Source organism: Tiliqua scincoides, chromosome 1, assembly GCF_035046505.1.
Source record: "Tiliqua scincoides isolate rTilSci1 chromosome 1, rTilSci1.hap2, whole genome shotgun sequence".
Taxonomy (NCBI): Eukaryota; Metazoa; Chordata; class Lepidosauria; order Squamata; family Scincidae; genus Tiliqua; species Tiliqua scincoides.
Window position 1 is genome coordinate 313,021,175 of NC_089821.1, and position 22,368 is coordinate 313,043,542.

The 22,368-nt window shown below is 44.8% G+C and overlaps 1 protein-coding gene and 1 long non-coding RNA gene across 4 annotated transcripts; one reads left to right on the forward strand and one right to left on the reverse strand.

Moving 5' to 3' along the window:
- The first annotated feature begins 165 nt into the window (after window positions 1-165).
- LOC136653490 (uncharacterized) lies at window positions 166-7,428 on the forward strand. 2 transcript variants are annotated; one of them, XR_010794571.1, is made up of 2 exons: window positions 166-881; window positions 7,231-7,428. It is a non-coding gene; the product is annotated as an uncharacterized lncRNA (long non-coding RNA). The 2 variants fall into 2 exon arrangements; XR_010794570.1 differs by having other exon boundaries at window positions 166-410.
- On the reverse strand, window positions 1,391-22,350 carry POLE2 (DNA polymerase epsilon 2, accessory subunit). Of its 2 annotated transcripts, XM_066630372.1 has the most exons (19): window positions 22,241-22,350; window positions 20,209-20,309; window positions 18,245-18,320; window positions 14,898-14,975; window positions 14,590-14,683; window positions 13,505-13,579; window positions 12,952-13,035; window positions 12,691-12,747; window positions 11,691-11,739; window positions 10,258-10,330; window positions 9,860-10,032; window positions 8,928-9,017; window positions 7,775-7,829; window positions 6,065-6,124; window positions 5,479-5,556; window positions 4,499-4,607; window positions 3,507-3,683; window positions 2,230-2,297; window positions 1,391-1,517 (listed from the first exon to the last, which is right to left on the reverse strand). In XM_066630372.1, exons 1-19 carry the CDS (start codon window positions 22,306-22,308, stop codon window positions 1,499-1,501), a joined length of 1,584 nt encoding a protein of 527 aa, XP_066486469.1. In that variant the 5' UTR covers window positions 22,309-22,350; the 3' UTR covers window positions 1,391-1,498. The 2 variants fall into 2 exon arrangements, with proteins under 2 accessions (XP_066486469.1, XP_066486477.1); XM_066630380.1 differs by lacking the exon at window positions 14,898-14,975.
- Between the last annotated feature and the right edge of the window lie 18 nt (window positions 22,351-22,368).

The following is a 22,368-nucleotide window of genomic DNA, read 5'->3' on the forward strand; positions in this document are numbered from 1 at the left end:
GGGAGACGAGCCAAACAAGATGGCCGCCGCGGCGTCGTTGCCGTGGAAACGGAGCTGCTCGGTTGCCACAGCGACCCCTGCTGAGGCGGGAGGAGGAGGCCTCAGGGCGGAGACCAGGGACGTGCGGTGGGCGTGGCAGCCTCCAGCCGGTGCCCTTCGGAGGACGCGCTTTCCAAAGGGCGGCAGCGGGAGGCTGCCTCGCCCGCCGCACGTCCCTGGTGGGGGCGCGCAGGTCCGCGCTGGTCCTGCGCCAGCTGTTTGTGGCCGGCTGGCTGGCTGGCTGGCAGGGACCTTCCTGAGGAGCCCTCAGGTGCTGAGCGCGCAGGCAGCCTGCTGGGAAGCCTCAGCGCCCGGCTGCCGCGCGGAAGGTCGCCGCCCGCCCCAGGCCACTGCTCCTGGGAACAGCAGAGGTGGGCTGCCTAGAGATCTTGGCCTTCAGGTGCCACTGCGGCCCCTTGAATGAAGGGTTGCGGGACCAGCTGTGACACCTGCGGTGTCCGTTAAGGAAAGGGTGGGCCATAGCTGCGACTTTACAGCCACTAAGCCAACCCTCGCCCTGCTGCAGCTTGCAGGATCTCCTCTTCCGTCGTCCTGGACGTGCTTGTCTGGCGGCACAAGACTTGAGCCCTGGGCTTTCCTGCAAGTTTTAGAGCTCTGGGCCTCACGTTCCTTAACAGCCTTGCTTGATCAGGGCTTGCCCCTCTAGGGCAGCTTCCTGTATCCCAGTGGCCCACCAGATGCTGCTGGGAGCACAAGACCACAAGGCACCTGCATCCTATTGGCATTCCTTTGCACCTGACGTTCTGAGGCATTCCACAGGGGCTTCAGAAAAAATTTCCAGAATGTAGACCTTTTGAAAGGCTTGTGCAGCAAATTTTGAGGTAATGTTTTAACAAGGCTCCTCTAAGCTTAACATAGTTTAGGGGCTCACAAGTCTAAATCCAGCACTGATTTCCTAGCAGTTCTCTGCTTTTTGCCTTCTTGCTGTGTCAGAGTTCCTATAGGGGCTGGAGATGCTGACATCCTTGTGTGTGTTCGGCCTGCCATTGTGGCACCCCAATGGCTATTGGTGGTGACCACCACTGTGGAGCAGTTCATTGGGCCTGCAACCCGCCTCCTGCATGGTTCACCCTGGTGATAAACTCCTTGAATATCTGGCTGATCTTGGTGCTGCTTCATGATGGATGGGGCTGTGTCAGGATTTCCATGGATTCTGGCAGTATGAGCTATGCTAATGTGGAGCTGCGTGGGTTCCTACCACACACACACACCCCTCCACTGGACAGGCTCAAGATATGATGGGTGTCACACTGGCGTTGGCATGGCATCCAAATAGGATTGTAGACTTATTTTATCTTTTGTATGAAAATTTATTTACAAAATTTTAGTACAGCATTGCATTGTATGTATATGTAGTATGCAGTGAAAATCCATGATCAGTGCTCGCAGTGCTTGCTCAATGTGATGTCTAGAATGGTCAGAATTGCTGTTGACGGGTTCAAAGTCCTTGGAGTTTGCTGGGGGAAAAAAAAGAAAATCAGTTTCCATTTACTATAAATGCATCAGTGACTTTTGAAACTTATTGACCTCTCTTGATGGCTGATAACTGATTGGTGACCTCAGTAACTTAAAAAAAACAACCAGAGACATCACAATGTCCCATTGTGTTAGAAAATTTCTAACACTGTGGTACATCACAATATGATGTACCACAGTGTTAGAAATCTTCTAACAAAACAAATCAGAGTATGCTTCCTCAAAGATGCTCTCCCCTCCCCAACAATATTTACTGGCATTGTAACAATTCTCCTAGAGAATTTCATTGGTCAACTCCTTTTATGTAGGAGTAGTCAAGCTTCAGAAATCCTTCCTTTTCCAGATTAATTCAGATGATTGTTAGCCAGCAGTGAGCATATAAAGACTGCAACAGTGCAGATCTTAGCTACTATGGATTTTTCCCCATCATTTATGTTGCAGTTTCCAACTGGAAAGTTGGATAGGGTTGGGCCCTTAATATTTTAATGAGAGTGGGATAACAAATGAAACAGACATCAAATTCTTTGTACTTTTCCTTCTGCCTGATAAGAGTATATAACTTAACAATTTGCCTAATTCTTTTATCAGTGCAGTGTAATAAATGGCATTGCTATATCCATTCTGTATTTAAAAACAAAGCAGGAACTCAAATGTACTTTCATATTCACTTAATGCGGGGGGGGGGGTTCATACCTGTCTTCAACTGTTTTGTTAGAAGGATAATACACTTTAAATGAAAAGCCACTTCTTGGAAAAGATCCCTAGGATGAAAAAAAGGGGGAAAATGGGTAGAAGGCTATACTCTAGTCTTTAATACAAGAATCATTTTCTTGAGTAGATGCCCCTCATTCAGTAGCCCTTCCCAAGTACTTACACTTATATTTGAGCACTGATTACATAGGATGTGCCCCTTACCTAGCAGCTTCCAATAATCTAGTTGTCTGCAGGTAATTTACTACTCTGAGCAATTTAACAAGGCTCTAATGATGTTAACCCTTGGGCAGGAGGTCTGGTCTAGAGAGTACAGCCTGATTTAGCCGAAGATAACATCAGACAGTTGCCAGTTTGAGGACACTGGCAGCTCCCTGAACGGCTGAGAATGTCGAGACCTTGAAGCAGCTGACAAGTTGAGCTGAGTGATACCACCTGCTCTTGGTGTGAGCAAGAAGCGTCTTGGTTGCCCTCCATGTGAGAGATGGAGCTGCTTGTCAGCCTGCATGGGAGAACTGGAGGCCAGAAGTGAGACCAAACCAGGAAGATCCATTCTGAAATGATGTTGGTTCTTGAAAGAGAGAACCTCTATGATTGTACCTAGTTATTATTATTATGCTCAAAAAATCTCAAGGACCATGTTCATGTGAAATAGGATTGAGCTGCCAAGTCACATTGGAACTGTATGTGCAGATGATAAATTTTGATGCTGTAATGGAAGCTGCATATAAAAAAGGTATCTGCATTACATTTCAAGGTTTAAAGAGGAGCCCGTTAATCTCTTCAGCATAGCATGTAAGAACATTTGGGGATGAAAGTGTTGCTGAGTGGTGGAGCACTGCTTTGCATGCAGAAAGTCTCAGGTCTGGGTCTTGGCATCTTCAGGCAGAGACGGAAAAGACACCCATCCATCAGTGCAGGCAATCCTGAGCTAAATGGGCCAGTGGGGTTGGACTTAAAAGGAAGCAGCTTGATATATGCTCAACTGAAACGCCATACCTCCTCTCAGTTAACATCCTGAGTTTTTCTCACATATGAAGACCTAATTTTCCCTAAATTGCTTAATTTACCCAGTGCATTTCCTTGGAAAAGAATTTGGAGGAAGAAGTGTTCACACTATAAATAGTGTGAAAAAGTAGTTTGTATTAGCAACACTTTATGATCAATTTTTTTTATTTTATGCACCACATGTCCCATCCCCCCATTGGAAACAGTTCTCATGCTCCAAAAGAGAAAAAAAATGCTAGATGAGATCTTACAGGGTTTATACAGAGGCAGTCAGTGTTGGTCACAGTGAAGGGGTCATATTTGTCAGCAAAGACAATCAAATCTGGCAGTGGGTAGGTTCTTAAGCTGTAGTCATAAGCCCAGTAAACAGGACTGACGTTGAGAGGCAGTGGAGTCAGGTGCCCTTGTGACAAAATAGTTTTTACAAACTGTAAAACAAAGAACAAGGTAACACAACTACTATGATCACCCTATCTAAGAAAGAACAATCTGTACTCCAGACTAGGATCTGAGCTACTGATTGCTTCTTCATTTGTTGGTAATTAGCACACATGAGCAAATGAACTTCACCTGCAACGGATGCATCATGTTCACCAGCTGGGCCCAGTGGAGATCCAGCTAGACCTGGAACTAATTTGAATCCCTGCAGTCCTGAACAGTTGGGGGGGGGATCCTGGGAACAGTGTTCTCAGTACTGTGGCATGATTAAAGTCATGGAACAGAAGCATTTAAAATGACCTCTGATCACAATGCTTTTAGAAAGCTAGACCTCCCCAGTGCTAGACAGTGCAGTCTTTTGTCTATAGACTGAGAACTTGTGTTAGGCAAACTGTTCTTCATGAGAATGCAGCTACTGTATCCTTGCCATACATGCACTGAAACTGAAAGGAACATCAACAAAGCAGAGATTAAACAAAGGCTATATACATGCAATCTTTTGCAGTACTGTTCTATATACTTATACTGATTACAAAAAATAAGTAAGTTAGAGCCCAATCCTATCCAACTTTTCAGCACTGATGCAGCCATGCCAATTCAATTGGGTGCTTATTGCATTCTGTGGTGAGGGGGCAGTCACAGAAGCCTCCTCAAGGCTTGTCTGTTCCCTTACTTCAGGACTGCACTGTGATTGCATCTGTGCAGATAAGTTGGATAGGACTGGGCCCTAAGAGTAATAAAAACATCTCCACCACCAGATGCTTGAACCCAAATGCTGACTGTCTTTCCCTGTTCTTGGGCTTACATGGTTAGGAATATCCAAATTGCTGCTAGGAAATCGGACACAATTCCGGCACATCTTATTTACCAAATCTTCTCGAAAGATGATTATTTCTTGGGTGCAGTATTGAACCCTGGAAGTAACAAGCACAACTTTATTACTTCAAAGAAGGTAACAGAACAAAGTATTTGCCCTGCTAGTCATAATGCCTCTACAGCAGTGGCTCTCAACTTTTAGGAGCCTGCGGATCACTGAGGCAAAAATTGGAATTGTCATGGACCCCATGCAACCCCCCCACCCTCCAGCACACAAAAAATACAATTACATTTGTAATGATTAGAAAAGATTTATTAGAGATTTATTAGGTTTGTTATTTATAGGGAGGATTTGTGAGTTGCTGCTTTTGCTGTTGGTGTTTCATGGGAAAGCGTCTCCTGAGCGAGCACTTCCCCATGGACTACCAGAGAGGGTGGAGAACAGATTACCCAAAGCTGTAGCTGACTCTTTGGTGCTGGCTATGGCTGTGGGCAGTCAATTCTCCGCCCTTTCTAGGGGTCCATGGGGGTGTGCTCACTTGGCAAGACACTGAAAAGGATCTCCCCCTTTATAGAAATAACTCGTTTTTCCCTTTGGAAAAGCACTTAGCTCTGTTGATCTTTAGTGTTTGGAGTACCTTAGGTGCTTTATCCCCTGCATGACACTAATGGGGTTCTTCAAGTTATACACAATTACTGAACATAGCATTATTTTAAGCAATTCCCAAGGGTAGACTTCACATGTGTTTAGACATGGAGCCAAGCAAAGGACAGAAAAAGGAGGGAATGGGTGGTGGTGAATTTACATTGAAAGGTTTTCAACTTCAGATGGCAGCAAGAGAAGCAGTCAGACAGAAAGGCAGGCGACTTATTCCGATGTTTTCAGAATATCAGGTCTACTCAAACACATCATTTGTTAAGGAGTCAGCAAACAAGAAATGCCAACTTTTTTCAGATCAGAACATTTACCTGCAAGGATTTGTTGTGAAAAATGAAAATGGAACTTGCTGTCTGAACTCCTCAGTAATGTTTTCGGTAAGCGGTGGCCTAAAACGAATGAATGCAGCATGCATCAGAAAAAACAAACAAAAATCAAAACAAAAAATACAGGTGAACCTCACTTTGCAATGTTCTGACCAATGACAGGCTGCATATACGATGGTCCCTTGTCTGTCACTGTTCCCCTCCCCAAGCCTCTGAAGCCAAGAGGAGCTCCAAGGGCTTTTCTGAGCCCCACAGAGGCAGCGTGTGGACACCTGCTCTGCAAGGCTCAAAATGGCCTTTTTGGCTGAAAAATAGCCAAAAAAATAGACAAAAAAATGCCTTATAAGGCAAAAAAAAAAAAAAGTTGCATTAAAAGGCAGAAAAAGAAAAAAACTTCTCTGCAGAGCTCAGAAAAGCCCCTGGAGGTGAGGGGAGCTGTGCTTTGTTTAGCATCAGGCATTGTTTGACATGGGTGTGGGATATATACCTGTATATACTTATTCTGATAGCAGAATGTTCAGTGATAATTAATGATGTATACTTAGTTATGACTGCAATGTCAGAAACATACCTTGGCAAAATGGAACCAGGACCAGGGTCTTCAGAGCCAGGAACAAACACAAACCGGCTGCTATAAATAGGAGAATGGCATACATCATTAGATTAGCAGCCAACTGGTGAATTCCAAGGGCCAACAAAGTGAATGGCAAAATCACTGAAACACAATCAGGGTGCTAGCCCACCTAAGGCAGACATAGGTGCACGATCAGCCTTTTCAGGATAGCGGGGGGGGGGGAGTTTTCCCAGGGGAAAAGCTTTTGTGGGTCACATGCAGCTTCCAGGCTTGCCTAGTGAAGGAGGGGCTACTTTTCTTTTGGAACTTCGCAGCTTTCCAGCTGGCACAGGCACACTGCCCTCTGCGTGAATAAAGACATTGAAACAGACAACGCTTACAACAAGGTTGTAAGCTCCAGATCCAGCAAACTCTGAGGGTCAATATTATCACTTCTAAAACCATTTCTATATTGCTTGTCAAACAAAAGACTTCACAAAATGGTTATACAATAAAATAAGATGGGGCCTTTGTCCTAAAGGGTGGCTCGCCATCTGAAAGAAAAAGACCCAGAAGGCACTGGGAAGGCCAATGTTTGGACACCTGAAGTTGTCCCCCACTGAGACAGGCCTGAGAAAACTCAGTTCCTTGAACTAAATGGGAGTTCAGTTTTCAGTTATAGCCCTGATTCTACCCTATTCTAAATGGGAATGGATAACCGATGAACTGCCTCTGATGCATCCAGGCTCCTCTATCATCTAACCAGTGGTCATGGAGAATTGTTCAGAGCAGGGGTGCCCAAACCCCGGCCTGGGGGGCCACTTGCAGCCCTTGAGGACTCCCAATGCAGCCCATGGGGAGCCCCCAGTCTCCAATGAGACTCTGGCCCTCCAGAGACTTGCTGGAGCCCATGCTTGCCCAATGCGAGTGCTCTCAGCATGAGGGTGACTGTTCAACCTCTCACATGAGCTGTAGGATGAGGGCTCCTTCCACTACTTGCTGTTTCACATTTGTGATGCAGCAGTGGCAGCAAAGGAAAGACCGGCTTTGCTTTGTGCAAAGCCTTTTATAGGCCTTGAGCTATTGCAAGACCATTCATTCATTCATAGAAGTTCCATCTCTAATATATTCATTTATGTAAATTTATTCAAATTTGAAATGTTAATTAATTCTTTTTTCCCCAGCTCCTGACACAGTGTCAGAGATGATGTGGCCCTCCTGCCAAAAAGTTTGGACACCCCTGGTTCAGAGCAATGGATAGAGGTGGAAGAAAATGTTGATAATGAAATAATAACACATAATACTGCTTTCTGCACTTTTCATTTTTGTTTTTAAAAAATCTGAGAAAAAATAAAATAATTTTGTTTGGTTTTTATTAATTATTTAATGGGTGAGCGGAGGCTGTGGCTGCATCTGCTAACACTATACCATCTATATCACCTACCTAATACACTTTTAAAGTCATTATGATTTAAAATTATAATATAAATTTTGAATAAAACACATAATACAGCTTTCAGCACTTATAACTGTGGAAAACACAAAAATCTGAAAAAAAAATCGTTTTTTCTCACCGCCAGGAACAGAATGGATGTCAAACCTTTTTTCCTGAGTATTTCTGAAGGGTAGAACGTTTTCTAATTGAAAATTGTGCATTTGTCTCCTTAACGTTTTTCAGTTTGTTCAATATGTTTCGTCATTCAGATGTAAAAAACATTTAGTGCATACCTCTGATGGATACTGGGATATTCGCATATAATGTCTGCAAGGGCTTTCAAGGAACCTGGAGGCGGAATAGTACAAAGTTTATTCTGAAATGCCTGCACTGTCCTGCTTACGCCACAAGGGTGGCCAACAGACACCTTGCATGCAGCACTGAGCAACTGTTGTACAGAGCAACAGCTTCTGATTATTCTTTCTTAGCCCTAGTCAACCTCACCTTCGCGATCAGAGAACAAAGATGGAAATCCTCATCAATTTGTCACTGGTTCTGAATCTCTCAGAGTTCAAAAGGCAATACAAGGAACCACAATAAATCTCCCCTCCTATCCTGGAACTGAGTACTGCTCCCTCCTTGGAGGCCTTTGGTTGGAGACTTGACATTTTTGTTTAGTATGGTTTTTGTCCATGGACATTGACTGTGACTGGACATTTGGATATGATCTCATTGGTGGTTCAAATGGTGCTGTGATCTGACTATCCATTTGCAGTTCTACTGTTTTATTTATTATTGCTTTTATTCAATGTTTTAGCGATTGTAAGCCACCTTGGGTGCCCTTACTGGCAGAAAGGTGGGATAGAAATTTATTAAACAAACTAATAAACAAATTTAGACACATATCAATTTAGACCTCCACTACAGCTGGTCAAATTCTAGCACCAACTAGCTACTTCTGGTCTTTGGAAATTAAGAAATGGGCATCACTGCAGAAACACTGGGAGAGGAACACCTGAAAGGGACATGAAACAAGAGTTTTTATTGTTATGCTCACTGTGTTTTGACTGGAAATTCCTTTTCAGGCAAAGCAGCCTTTTTGTATTCTATAAGATTCTTGAGATTCTATAAGGGACTCCTTGTCTTTAGAATACCCCCAAGAAGAGCCTCCACTTGAAATATACTGGGGCCAACAATGAAAAGCATTTCTCTTACACCTTTGGCATTCCCTGTCCAGTGATTCCTTCCAGTGGAAACAGTATGGTAGTCCTCACAGGTCTCCACCTTCATTCAAGGGATGTCAAGCCTGCACATGTCAGTTATGGAAATCAGTCCACAGCCCTCCCACTCATAATTCAATTTTGAATCCATAAAAATCTAAATAGACATCGAACATACAGATTCATCAGCTATTAATTTATAAATACAATGCACCATCTCAAATACCTTTCAGTGACTGAATTTGATTTTTTCCATATGGGGCAGAAGAAAAGTTCCCACAGAAGAAAAAACAAGTTGGAGGCATTGCAGAGTAGCCTATATGAAGAAAGGAGGACCAAGACACCTATTAAGCTGATGAAAACTCTGCACTTCCCTCCCCCCCCCAACTGAGGGTACTAAGCTGTTTGCTAGAAACAGGCAAAAACCAAAAATATTATAGAACTTGAACCCAATTCCACCTTAACACAATGGAAAGCCAGTTCTTGTCAACATGCAAGACAAGACGGCTTACCAGAGAGATACATGCAATCGGACCTGCCCTGGATAGGAAGCCCAATGCCCCAACATCCACATATCTGCTCAAGCAGTTCTGTTACAAGATCCATAGCAACATCTACTGTGCACTGAGCTTGTTCACTTGCTTATTCTCCAGCGGGATCTATGCTATAATCTGTCTACACTGCTCTTTTGCTGTCAATAATGGACAAGAGATGAGTCACTACAACAGAACGGACACAAATTCGACATCAGACATAACAGTACTCAAAAAGCAGCAAAAGAACCAGCAGGATCTTGTGGGTCACACTGACCACATCACATCCCTCCTTAAATCTCTTCGAGGCTCCATGAATTTGTCTAATACTTTTAAAAAGTCATCCAAACTCAAGTCATCTCAACACATCTTGTGAGAGCATATTGCACAAGTTCACTGTGTGACAAAGTACTCTTATGCTTGACCTGAATGGATCTGGTTGTCCATTTCACTGCATGACCCAAGTCCTAATTTTATGAGATGTGGTGACAAATGCTTCTTCTGCTGCACCATTCATGACAGTATATATCACACCCGCCAAAGCTATCTTACCACTATACTATACAGCCCTCAAATGCTTCAGCCTTAAATGCATTTAAAGTCATACATTCATCAACAGAGCTACCTGAAAACATAATGCGAAGCTTGTCCAAAACTTCTGCTTGGTCCAACCAAACGTCTGACAGGAAGACAAACATAGCACCCTCATTCTCTTCCTCCATCTGTTTCAGTTTTGAAGAAGCTTTAACAGAAGTTGAAAAAGGCCCTCCAAAGAAGTTTGTGTTTCCATAATAAGCCCTACAGAAGAAAAAACAAAAACTAGCAGGCTCTATTGAAGCTCATTTCTCTCCCAGATACAATCTCAGGTGGCTATTCATTGTTTGTAAAGAGCTCGGTTTGACAATACGACAGACACAGCTCTAAACATCACAATTTATCACAAGCTCTTCAAGATGTAGACAAGGTGCATGTGCTCCTCCCCCTGGGACCCTTTTTCAGATTGGCAGATTATTTTTTTTATACCTTGTGATAGCAGAAGGCTCTGTAGGGGGAAATCCAAAAGCATCAACATGGAACACTTCATCTTCGTACCATCCTAGGAAGTAAAAAAAAACATTAGCTATTCCTCAGCAAGCTGAAAACAGTCACCGTATAATTTTTGCCCAATATAAGAGCCCTGCTGGGTCAGGTCAAAGGGGACCCATCTAGTCCAGCTTTCTATATCTCACAGTGGCCCACCAGATGCCTCAGGGAGAACACAAGACAACAAGAGACCTGCATACTGTTGCCATTTCCTTGCACTTGGCATTCAGAGAGAGGCTCGAAAACCTGGAGGTTGCTTACAGTCATCATGGCTGGTAACCTGTGATTGATGGAGAAGTCCAATCCCCTTTTAAAAGTCTCTAGGCCAGGTGCCATCATCACATCCTGTGGCAAGGGGTTCCATAGATTAATTAAACAGAAAACTGAGGGTCAGAAAAGTTTTTCCCAAACTTTATGTTGGTTTGATATGAATTTGGGGTGCCGATTCAAAAAATGGCATCCGTTTTGCCCTATCACATCTAGTTTTGGAGATACAGTATAGCTTCATTAGTGAATGGTTCAAGCGGTTTCCTCATGAGGAAGCCATGGTGTAGGCTTCTTCATGAGGAAGCTGCTTGAACCATTCACTAATGAGGCTGTACTATATCTCTAGAACTCGACGTGATAGGGCAAAACGGATGCCATTTTTGGAATTGGCACCCCAAATATACCCAGGAATTGGTGTAAAGTTTAAGGAAGCAAAATGTGTGTTGGCCTGTCTAACAAACTGGGTAAAGAACTATAATCTTCTGTCTGTTCTAACTCTCCTGACACTCATTTAGTGGATGTCATCTCGTTCTGGTGTTGTGTGTGAGAGAAAAGAGCATCTCTCTATCCACTCTGTCCTTCCTGTGCATAATTTTATGTCTCAATCATGTCCCCCCTCAGGCACCTTTTTCACATTTTGGTCACTCTCTTCTGCACCTTTTTCATTTCCACTTTATTTTTTTTGAGATGTGGCTACCAGAACTGTATGCAATACTCCAGATGCGGCCTCACCATCGATTTGTACAATGGCATTATAATAGCCATTTTATTCTCAAACCCTTTTTAATGATCCCGGGCATGGAATTGGCCTTCGTCACAGCTGCCACTCACTCAGTTGACGCTTTCATCAAGCTGTCCACCAGAACCCCAAATTCTATCATTTTAGAGAGCAGAAGAAGCAAAGACACCCTAGGCTCACCATCCCAGCCTCTCTAACTTGTATGTGTCTGTTCACGTGTGTATATCTATATCTAAAAACACACCTTATTTTTTCAGTCTACATTTTTTTTAGAAGCCTGATCTCAAAGTTCAACTGATAAATGGATTACTTATACCAATCCATACATACTGAAATAAGTCAGCCTGAAGAAATTTGTCTGCCTTACCTTCTGTTAATACAAAACACGACTCTGTGTATAAGCCACTGTGGAACTGGTGCAAGCAGTTAAGGGTGAGCATCTTGTTAATTAGTTGCCCTGTAGAAAGGACCAGAATCAACACAGACCCTCCGCAGTGGCCCCAGGCAGGCAGGTTGGGCAGGGTTGTGTGCACTCGACACATTTCTACATGTAGGGATTCCAAGTCATGCTTTTATTTTGGGATAACACACTGACGACTGGGTAGCAAAAAGCAGATGCATGAGCATCCCTGCATTTCTAAGTCTCTTAACATCCGAAGGTCGCCAGTTCGAGGCCACCGGCACAGTGCGACCTTGAAGCAGCTGACAAGCTGAGCTGAGCTATTCCATCTGCTCTGAGCCTGGGAAGATGGAGGCCAGAATGTGTGACCAGATCAAGAAAGAAACAACTGAATGTTGTGGTTTCTTGAAAGATAGAAACCTTCTTTCAAATTGTAAAAATCCCTACGGGGATTTAATTTGCCTGCCTATGTAAACCACCTTGAATAAAGTCTAAGGAGAAATCTGACGACCAAGAAAGGCGGTATAGAAATACCTGTATTAATAATAATAATAATAATAATAATAATAATAATAATAATAATTTTGGGAGAAGGGCGGGATAAAAATAAAGTATTATTATTATTATTATTATTATTATTATTATTATTATTATTATTAGGTGTGCCAGCAAGCTCACCAATTGTCATCATGAATTACATGATGAATTACATCAAAAATATTGAAGTTCCTGCTTATAATCTTAAAAAAGTAACATGAGACAAGGGGGGGGCAGAAAACTGTTTCAACTGAACAAAACTTAATGCAAGCAAGTAAGCAAGCAAGCAAAAAAAAAAAAAGAATTAAACTGTACAACAACTGACCTATAAATAGGAAAAGAATCTACGAAATCAAACAGAAAACCAAGAAAAGTGGGGCTTCTCTCACTGACAAGTCCCTATTTTGCCAAAGGCATGTATAAAGGATATTGCTTTACTAAGGTCCAGCTGGACAACTCCTGTAGGATCTTCCAAGAAAAACTTTCCCTTAAAAATATGAATTAAAAAGTCAATAATTAAGTCCAAATTATTCAGTTTCAATACTCTTATGAAGTCACACTGCTGCATAAAATCCACACACCTGCTTATTCCAACACCGACTTAGATGAACATTTTGGATACCTCCCCTTCCCCCGTAGTGACACAACACAAGAAGAGACATCCAAAGAGCCACCAATATGCAATGCCTACCTCCTTTAGCTGGGTTAGCATCCCAAGAACAATCACTTCTCCCACTTTAGCCGAGTTGCCCAAAAGAGTTTCTATAGTTTTCAGCTAGAATCAGAGAATGAATGAATGAATGAATGAATGCCAACACATGTCAGGTTCAAAGATTAGGTTCAACACCACAATTCCAACAACTTCTGGCCAGAATTCAAACAGTTCCTTCTCCCCGCTTGAACAGCAGATTCAAAACCCGTAGCATAAATGGCTTTTCAAACTCTCCTTGTGTTCAACAGGTGTTGGTTATAACAGAAAGGGAGACTGCACTTTCAGAGAACAAAGCCCTCCAGAGTGTAGAACCAGTTGTGCGGTTCTTTGGATTCAGGCTACAAACGGAAGGAGACACTGCTGGACACAAAGGTGGCTGAGCTGCGAGAGCTGCATGGACACCCCCTTTCAGGGTCAGAGACTTTGGTCACTTTTGACAATGGCATCTATTAATCACAACATGGCAGCCTAGAAAATTACATCCACATCACTGAAGGGTGAAGGCCCACCCAGGCCCACAGAACAACTTTACCTGAAATTTACTTCTGCTTTCATCTGGGTAGGTACCAATAGCTGAAGGTGTGAACAATTCATGCCTATGAGTTCTCTGTACAGGGGTAAACATGAGCCAATTACAAAGACAATCACCATATAATTATTGCTAAGACATTTTTTTCCAGCTTCATTCTCAGGTTCTTATTCAGCATAAACTGTGGCTGTTGTCCACTGTGACTGTGATGAATCCTTTGGCTCCACATACGGGAAAACACATTTGAACACCACAGAACTTTCCAAAGTCACTGAGTGGAGGCAATACAGAATGGTGCTCCAGAGGCACAATGTTAACATTCAGTAGGGAACAGCAGCTGCCTCTCTATCAATTGCTCAATTTCTATCCTGCTCCTTGGTCTCCACAGCAGCCTCCACAAAATGGTATGATGTGGTCACACTGGGGCTACAGCTAGACATGTGGCACTGCACCGGATTAGCATCTCCTGAAAAAAACATGGAATAGAACCTCCATGTGCAGGGATAGTCTATTTCTGAATATAATCTGTTGAGGACCACATGGTGAAGGAAGGCTGTTGCCTACAATGCAACATAGGAATAGATGCAACTTTGATCTGATCCAGCACAGCTCTTATTCAAAGATATTCAATCTAGTAATTTAGGCTGAAATCCTATCCACACTTACCTAGGAGTAAGCTCCATTAACTATAATGGAACTTACTTCTAAGTAAACAGGCATAGAATTGAGCTCTTAGGGGGAGGAAATATACTGTATTTGAAATTGTTATTACAACAACCCAGGACATTTTGAAATTCACCCCCCCCCTACAATTAAGATCACTGTTCCTTTTGTGACACCTCTGCTCTTCCCGCTCTCTAGTGTTCTAGCTCAGCACTCTCCTTCCCTCTGCATTTCTGCTTCCTCTCTACCCCATCTTCCTTTTCACTCCAGGGAGTGGCAGGAGAAGGAAAAGACATAGAGACAAGTTGGTGGCTTGAGGTGCGCGCTCCCCTCTACCAAACTGCTACTTGAAATATCTTTCTTAAACCAGACGAGTCTTTCTGTTCTACATTTATGGCCAAGATCTTCTTCCCCTCTTTTCTCACCTGCTGCAAGATGATGTAACGTTCACGAAACAGTTCTGCTTTATCCCTGGCACAGCCAAATAAATTTGGTGCTGGGTGGCTGGTCATTGCAAGCCTGAAATAAATTCCACGGAGAATTTCAAAACAAAAAAGTGGCTGAGAACTATGGCTACTAAAACACAGAATGAGGGATCCTTGGGTTATTCCTTATCGGCATGTCAGGAATATTTCTATACCATGAGCCAATCTTTCATGGAAGTGTTTGAAAATTTATAGCAAAATGTTTAATGGGTGGGAATCCATACAGCTAATAAATAGCAAGAACTTACGGTAGAAATTTCTTCCTTTCGGAATTGTAAATAAAGCGCGGGATGTCAAAAGCTCCAATGATGTTGAAAATATGTTCCCTAGGGGGGGAAAAAGGGGCAAAGACATATACTTGAACACTGTAATTCAAGTGTATACTTGAACACTGTAAAACACTGTAAGAGGAAAAAAAATCACTTGAAACAAACAATTCACTTCTGCATTACATCGCACACTTCCATGGCAATTTTACATTCTCTTGAACATGCAGAGCATTGATTTTTGATCAGTCTTTGTGAAGCGAGTATGTAGAATTTCTGTTACAGCTTAGTTCACATCAGAGTCTCTTTGCCCGTGGCTGGAAGTGGAATGACGCATGTGGAGTTGCCATTTTGTTCATTGGAGGGGATAACTAAATGCCCGTAAGAAAGCTCAAAAGTCCATTTCTGTGCCATGAAGTAATATAAGAAAGGAGTAGTTTTGAGCAGTTGGGAGGAAGGGTCCCACCTATCATCTTTAGCTTGGCAAGTCTCCCATCATCCTTTGGCAAGGATGAGAAGTCCTAACTTCCCCGGGGTGAGGTACCCCAACTACTGGAAAAATCTCTGAACTGGAGAGGAAGACCAGAGTGAGCCACTATGATGGGGAGGGGGAGGCGGGTGGTACCACTACTACTCCCTGAGGAGCCCAGCCTTTCACACTGGTTCAAAGTTTGAAGTCTGTATTGTAAACACACAACATCTTTGCCGTAGTGTAAACGCGCAAGAGGAGTTATGGTGTGGTGCCAACAGCGGCCCCTTACCCAGACAGGCCTGGACAAGCATGGGGTTAAAACGTAGGCTTTTAGTAGTGGGTATGCTACACAGCTGCAGCAACCAAGTGATTACAGATATAAGGAGCACCTAGAACAAGGAGAGTTTATGGGTAGTAGAAGGAAGAAAGCTTAGAGAAAGGAAGAAGAGGGAATTAAACTGGCTAATGAAGCAATGGACTGGTGGACGGACTAACAAACTGGTGGACAGCCAACGAACTTATGCACAGACTAGCTAACTGGCTAACAAACTGACTGCCTGGCAAACTAGCTGAACAGAGACTGCTGAGTGGTAAAGAGCTAAGGGGGCACTGTTGTGCCTAGAAGAGCTGCTGATCTGAGGACTGGGAAGATGGACCCTGCAGTCCCACAGGCAAGTTACCTACTAGTTACCTTTCCGTTGGTGCTGGGGTACAGTGGTAGTTTTGTCTGCTGTTAGAGCTAGCTGTATTTGAGCCAGAACTAATTAGCTTAAAGTGGGCATAAGTTCACTAGAACAAGCTTGAAAATGGAATTTGGCAAATTTGGCCAGAGGGATCATCTGCATTGGTGCTCTGGACTGCAGAGCAGGAGCCCAGTACATCAGACGGGGAGGGAGATGAAACAGGATATAGATCTGTAAATAAGTAAATCAGAAGAGAGCAAGTAACTGTCCCTGACCTTGAGCAAAGGTGCAATACAGAAAGGTTGCAATCCTATTGCAGGGAGCAGTTTCTACTGAACTCAGCAATGCTTATTTCTGCAGTAACATGTTCAGGATTATGCCACAAAGAAGGTGTAAATAATCTTTTCATCCAGCATGCCTTCACTTCAAATCTTCCTACGGTTGCTCTCCCGCTGCCAGCGGAATAGCCAGGGCAGCACCACAGGGCAGTGATACTGTGATGTCACTTCCAGGTTCAGAAGGCGGTGGTGGCAATGGTTTTGCAATGTGGCTACTGCCTCCTATTACTTCTCCTGCAGTTTCCTGGCTGACTTTAGTTTCTTCTGAACCACTGCAAACCCTTGAGCCCAGCGCTGTGCCTGGACACTTGCAGAGGCTTGGCTGAAGCTGAGAGTTGGCCAGGAAGCGGCTGCTCAATGGTATGTCCTTCAAGTGGTGCTCAGGGCACATGCCCTACCTGCAATAGCCTAAATATGCCACTGCTCACTGCCAGATGGTTCCAAAGGAACATTCCCAAGTCTGCTGCTAAAAGATCTCTATATCAGCACATCCTTTTATTCATTAAATTTTACTCGGTGTGCACTTCAAATTTCCTATGCACAGGGCAAAGTACAAATCTAGCTAACTTAATCAATTTGTCTCTTCTTTAAAACGTACCTTATGAGAAAAAGAAACAATGAACGACTAATAAGGAAGTCCTTGATCACAAAGTAGAAAGGAAGCTAGAGTTTCTTATCACACAGATTTTCCCCACAAGACTGGAATAAACCAGGCAGGGTTCTATCCAAAGTAGCACAAGCAGAGTCCCACTCATGCTATGGGTTATTTCCACCCTCTGCTTCCTACTTCAGAGACATGCGCCACCCTCCAGGATGACATGAAATATGGGACTGGGCTTGCATAAGAACATAAAAAGAGCGCTGCTGGATCAGGTCAAGGGCCCTTCTAGTCCAGCTTCCTGGATCTTACAGTGGCCCACCAGATGCCTCAGGAAGCACATACATATTTCCCTCTCACATAACACCAGAACCAGGGGACAGCCACTAAAATTGAGTGTTTGGAGAGTGAGGACAGACAAAAAAAATATTTCTTTACCCAGCATGTAATTAGTCTGAGAAACTCCTTGCCACAGGAAGTAGTGATGGCATCTTGCTTAGACGCCTTTAAGAGGGGATTGCAGGATTGGACATTTCTGGAGGAAAAATTCATCACGGATTACAAGTCATGGTGGGTATATGCAAGTTCCTGGTTTTAGAGGTAGGCTGCTTCAGACTGCCAGATGCAGGGGAGGGCATCAGGACGCAGGTTGTGTCTGGTTGTCTTGTGTGCTCCCTGAAGCATTTGGTGGGTCACTGTGAGATACAGGAAGCTGGACTAGATAGGCCTTTGGCCTAATCCAGCGGGGCTCTACTTATGACATCCTATCCTGTTGCCACTGGCAACAGACAGAATTTGCCATTCACAGACAGACTACTTCTAAAACCTGGATGTTCCATATACAGTAGTCATCATGCAGTGTGATGAACTTTTCTTCCATAAATCGGTTAAATCCTCTTTAAAGGCAGCTAGGCCAAAGCCATCAACATATCCTGTGGCAAGGAGTTCCACGGGTTAATTATATGCTGTGCAGATTCCTTTTAAGTGAATGGAAATGCTGTTCTGAACACATAGCACTTGTCTGACTGCAACCCACAGGCTCCCACTAACGCTACTTTAATGCCAGAATAATATTACAACCCCTCTAATAGATCTATCCTCCAAAGAAAGGAAGAATGTTAACAAGCTTTAACCTGAAAATACAACTGAGTGAGGTTAGACACATTCACCGAACGAAACGCGGGAAAAAAAAATCTAGTGGTTTCTTTTTTCCTCTAAATGCATGTATGCCAACCTACATGGTTTCATCTAAGGAATGGCTGCACTCCAGCACCGCTGTCTCCACTGTGGATTTTTCAATCATGTTGCATGACACTAAAAAAAAGTTTTGGAGAATTACAATTATAGTTGATGCCACTGATGGACAACAGAAGTTTTTATAACATATATTTAATCTCTTCACTTAAAAAAAATACTCTGGAGGATTACGGCATTTTTAGAAGGAAGCCCAGTGGTCCAGACATGGCTGGATAGGGTGCATCTGTCTGTCTGTGTTACTTTCAGTCTCAAAAAGCACTGCGAATTCTGTGATCTATATAGGATGTCATGTACTAAGACAGGAGACCCTGACCCGAGTATATTATTTTTATGGGACATCCAATGCAGCTAATGAGAATTTATATACAAAAGTTAAAGTAATTTAACACAGTATATACAGTAGAATAAGCAGAAATCACAACTAAAAAAACAACAGAACAATGAAATATAAAAACACAGCAGCAGCAACATGCTTCATGGCGGAAATTAATGGAGACAGACCATAGTTTCCATGGCAGCCATGAAAACCTGAGCTGCTTCCACTCCAGGGCCCTTGGCATCATCACTGAACTTCCCCAGAACCACTAAACCTGCGGTTTTCAAACTCTCTGGGAGTTTGAAACCCACAGTAAGTCTTTGAGAGGGCGGAAGCAACAGGGGCAGGGGGAAGGCAGCGACACGATCCCCAGGATCGCGTCGCTCAGGGGGCTGCAGGGACTGGGGTGCATCCTCCAGTCCCTGCAGCAGCTGTCCCTGTGTGTGGGAAGCCCTGCACAAGCGCCTGTAGGGAGCCCCAGGTCAGGGAAAGGGAGAGTGGAGCGATCTGCTCTGCATCTGCAAAAGCAGAGCGCGATCGCCCCACTCTCCCTTTCCCTGACCTGGGGCACCCTGCAGGCACTTGTGCAGGGCTCCCCGCAAACAGGGACAGCTGCTGCAGGGACTGGAGGATGCACCCCAGTCCCTGCAACCCCGTCGGAAAGCGGAGCAATTGTGCTCCGCTTCTGGTTTTGCGGAGTGGGGCATGATCACTCCACTTTCACTTTTCCTGACCTGGAGAGCCCTGCCGAAGGTTGCGCAGGGCTGCCCCCACCCCTGGGAGGCTGCAGGAGGCTTGGGTAAGTGCACCCAAGCCCCTGCAGCCCCCCTGAATGGCACGATCCTGTGGATCGCACCGCTGCCTTGCCCCTATCTCCTGGCTGCCCTGCCCCTTAAGGGGGCAGAGGCCAGGACCCACAGGCTGGGGCGTCGCGACGCCCCAGTTTGAATACCACTGTACTAAACAATTCCCCGTATTGGCTTATCATAGTTACTCAGAAAACCCTGAGAAGGTAAAGTGAAAGACCTCTGACGCTCAATGGCCTCCAGATACCTTGCCGCCCAGCCCCATACCAAACTAAACACGTAAAAGCAAGTGCCACTGATTTCAGAAGAAATCACTTCCATTTTACTCCCAAAACCTTTGGGAATGGAGTGTATCTTTAAAAAAGAAGAAGTAAAACAACAATAATATCTACCAATTGTAAGACAAAACAGGAAGAGACTACATATTGTAGCCATTTGTAAACACAACATCCTGGTCAATTTAGATTATGGTTCCATTTTCAACAACACATTTATTTATTTTAAAAGGATTGCCATTCTCCTTACTGAAATGCAACTTCAATAAAATAACAATTAATAAAATGAATATATGACACAATCAAACACATTCAATAAAACAGAATGGCAGTCTCGTCCCCTGGACTGGTACTCGGCTGGACGACAGGAAAAATCAACTAGGGAAAAAAATACATCACATTTTGCACTGCTGTTTTACCTCAATTATGTTGTCAGTGGCATGAGCACCTTTACTGTCATCACAGTTGCAGAAAAATGCTGCCAAATACATACGATTCCAGTACGTTTTATTCTTCAATGCATGTAAGAAAATCAAGAACCCACTTACAAGGCTGCTTCTCAACAGCATCAATCAGGTTGTCTATCATATCTTCAAGTTCCACTTCATTGACCATTTGAAGAGCTTCTGTGAGGTAGTTGGCAGCCTCACTAATTAACACAATAAGAAAAAAAAACTAACAATAAGTTAGTTGACTAACTGTTAGTTAGTTAGTTATTGTTAGTTGACTAACAATAAGTTAGTCAAGATGAGTCATGGAAATAATTACCATATAAAATAACCTTTTTATGATACTGGTAGATTAACATATACTTTATAATAAGTTTGGATCAGACCTTCTAAGGTCCAACCAAAGCCCATACCAACTAGATCAGAGGTGTCAAAAACAAGGCCTGTGGGTTGGATGTGGTCCCTTGAAGGCATATGGGGTTATCCAACTCCCCTGATAATTGGGCTGTCCCAAGTCTTTCAGCAGTGCCGCTTCTGCTGAGGCTCTGGAGGGAGATGAAAGGAGGTAACAAAAAGCAAGGAACGGGGGAGGGGGGGAGAGGCAGACCAGGAGGGAAAGTGAGATGCTGCTTGGAGATCATGTAGACTGCCCTTTCAGCAGTGCTCCTTCTGCTGAGGTTCTGGAGCAGTGATTTTCAACCTCTTTCATCTCATGGCACACTGACAAGGCGTTAAAATGGTCAAGGCACACCACCAGGTTTTTGATAATTGACAAGGCATCTCCCATTGGCCCTATTAATAAATGATCTTCCCCCAAATTCCTGTGGCACACCTGTGGACAACTTGTGGCACACCAGTGTGCCATGGCACAGTGGTTGAAAATGGCTGCTGAGATGAAAGGAGGTATCAGAAAGCAAGGAATGGGGGGGGCGACAGGGGCAGACCAGGGAAAGTGAGATGCTGCTGGGAGATATGGTACGGCTCAGACTGCCCTTTCAGCAGTGCTACTTCTGCTGAGGCTCTGGAGGAAGATGAAAGTAGGTATCAGAAGGCAAGGAACGCTGTGGGGGGGGGGGGCAGACCAGAAGGGAAAAGGAGGTGCTGCTGAGCTGATGTGACATCACACAAGCTGCCCTTTTAGCAGCTCCACTTCTGCAGAGTGTCACTTTGCATCCTACCGCCCAGCTGCTCAGAGATGCTTCAGGAAGAAGCAGTGATGCTGAAAGGGTGGTCCCCTGGATAGCTGTGCTCTGGGGCACCTTGAGAACAGGATCAGGATCTCCACCTTTTTTCCCCTCTTCTGTCACCTGCAGCTAGTAAGTGACTGAGAGAACAAAGCAGAGACGTGCGCAAGGTGGGGAGGCAGGTGAGGCAGAGCCTCCCCATTGGAGTCCTCTGAAAAGTGCCACTGCTGTGTGAGGGAGGTGTGTGTGAGTGTGTGCCTGCCACCTGGGACGTGCAGTGGGTGGGGAGGCAGGTGAGGCAGAGCCTCCCTGCCAGAGCCCTTTGAAAAGCACCGCTACGCGAGGCCCTCAAGCACACTCAACCCACGTGCAAAGCATGTTTTTGTGTAAAGCGCATGGGTTGACTGTGCCTGAGCACCTTGCATGGCAGCGGCTGCGGCGCTTTTCAAAGGGCTCCAGCCGGGAGGCTCTGCCTCACCTGCCTCCCCACCCACTGCATGTCCCTGGGACAAACTGCCTGTTTCTGGCCACGCCTGCTTTGTGACATCACTTTAAGCTCCACGACGTCACTTCTGCTCCATGACGTCACCTGTTGCTTAGTGACGTCACTCCCAGCCCTCAGCAAGCCCCAGGGCTCTGGTATGTGGAGCGGGAGGGGGCCTGGCGCCGCCCCTGAGGCAGTGCCCTGAGCCGCGGACGGCCCTGAGGCGAGGCCTGGAGTGTGGGGGAGAGCCTCGGCCTGCAGGGCCATTGAGGGAACGGAGCCCCTCCCCCAACCCTCGAGCGTTTCCCGCCCTGTCAGAGCACCTCAGTGATGGGTCCGTCCTGAGAGCGCTGATTGGCAGGCTGGAGAGGTGGGGGCGGGGCCAGGCAGCGGGCGGGAAGGTTGGGGGCGCGCGAAGTCTGGAGGGGTGCGCGCGGGAGCCCCCCAGCCCAGCGGTACTCACGCGCGGAGTAGCAGGCCGCGCATCCGGAAGGTCGCGCAGAGCCGGCGCCGCAGCTCCTCGGCAGCCATGGCATTGCAGGGCCGCGGACGCGCTGCGTGTGTGTGTGAGAGAAAGAGAGACGGACAGAG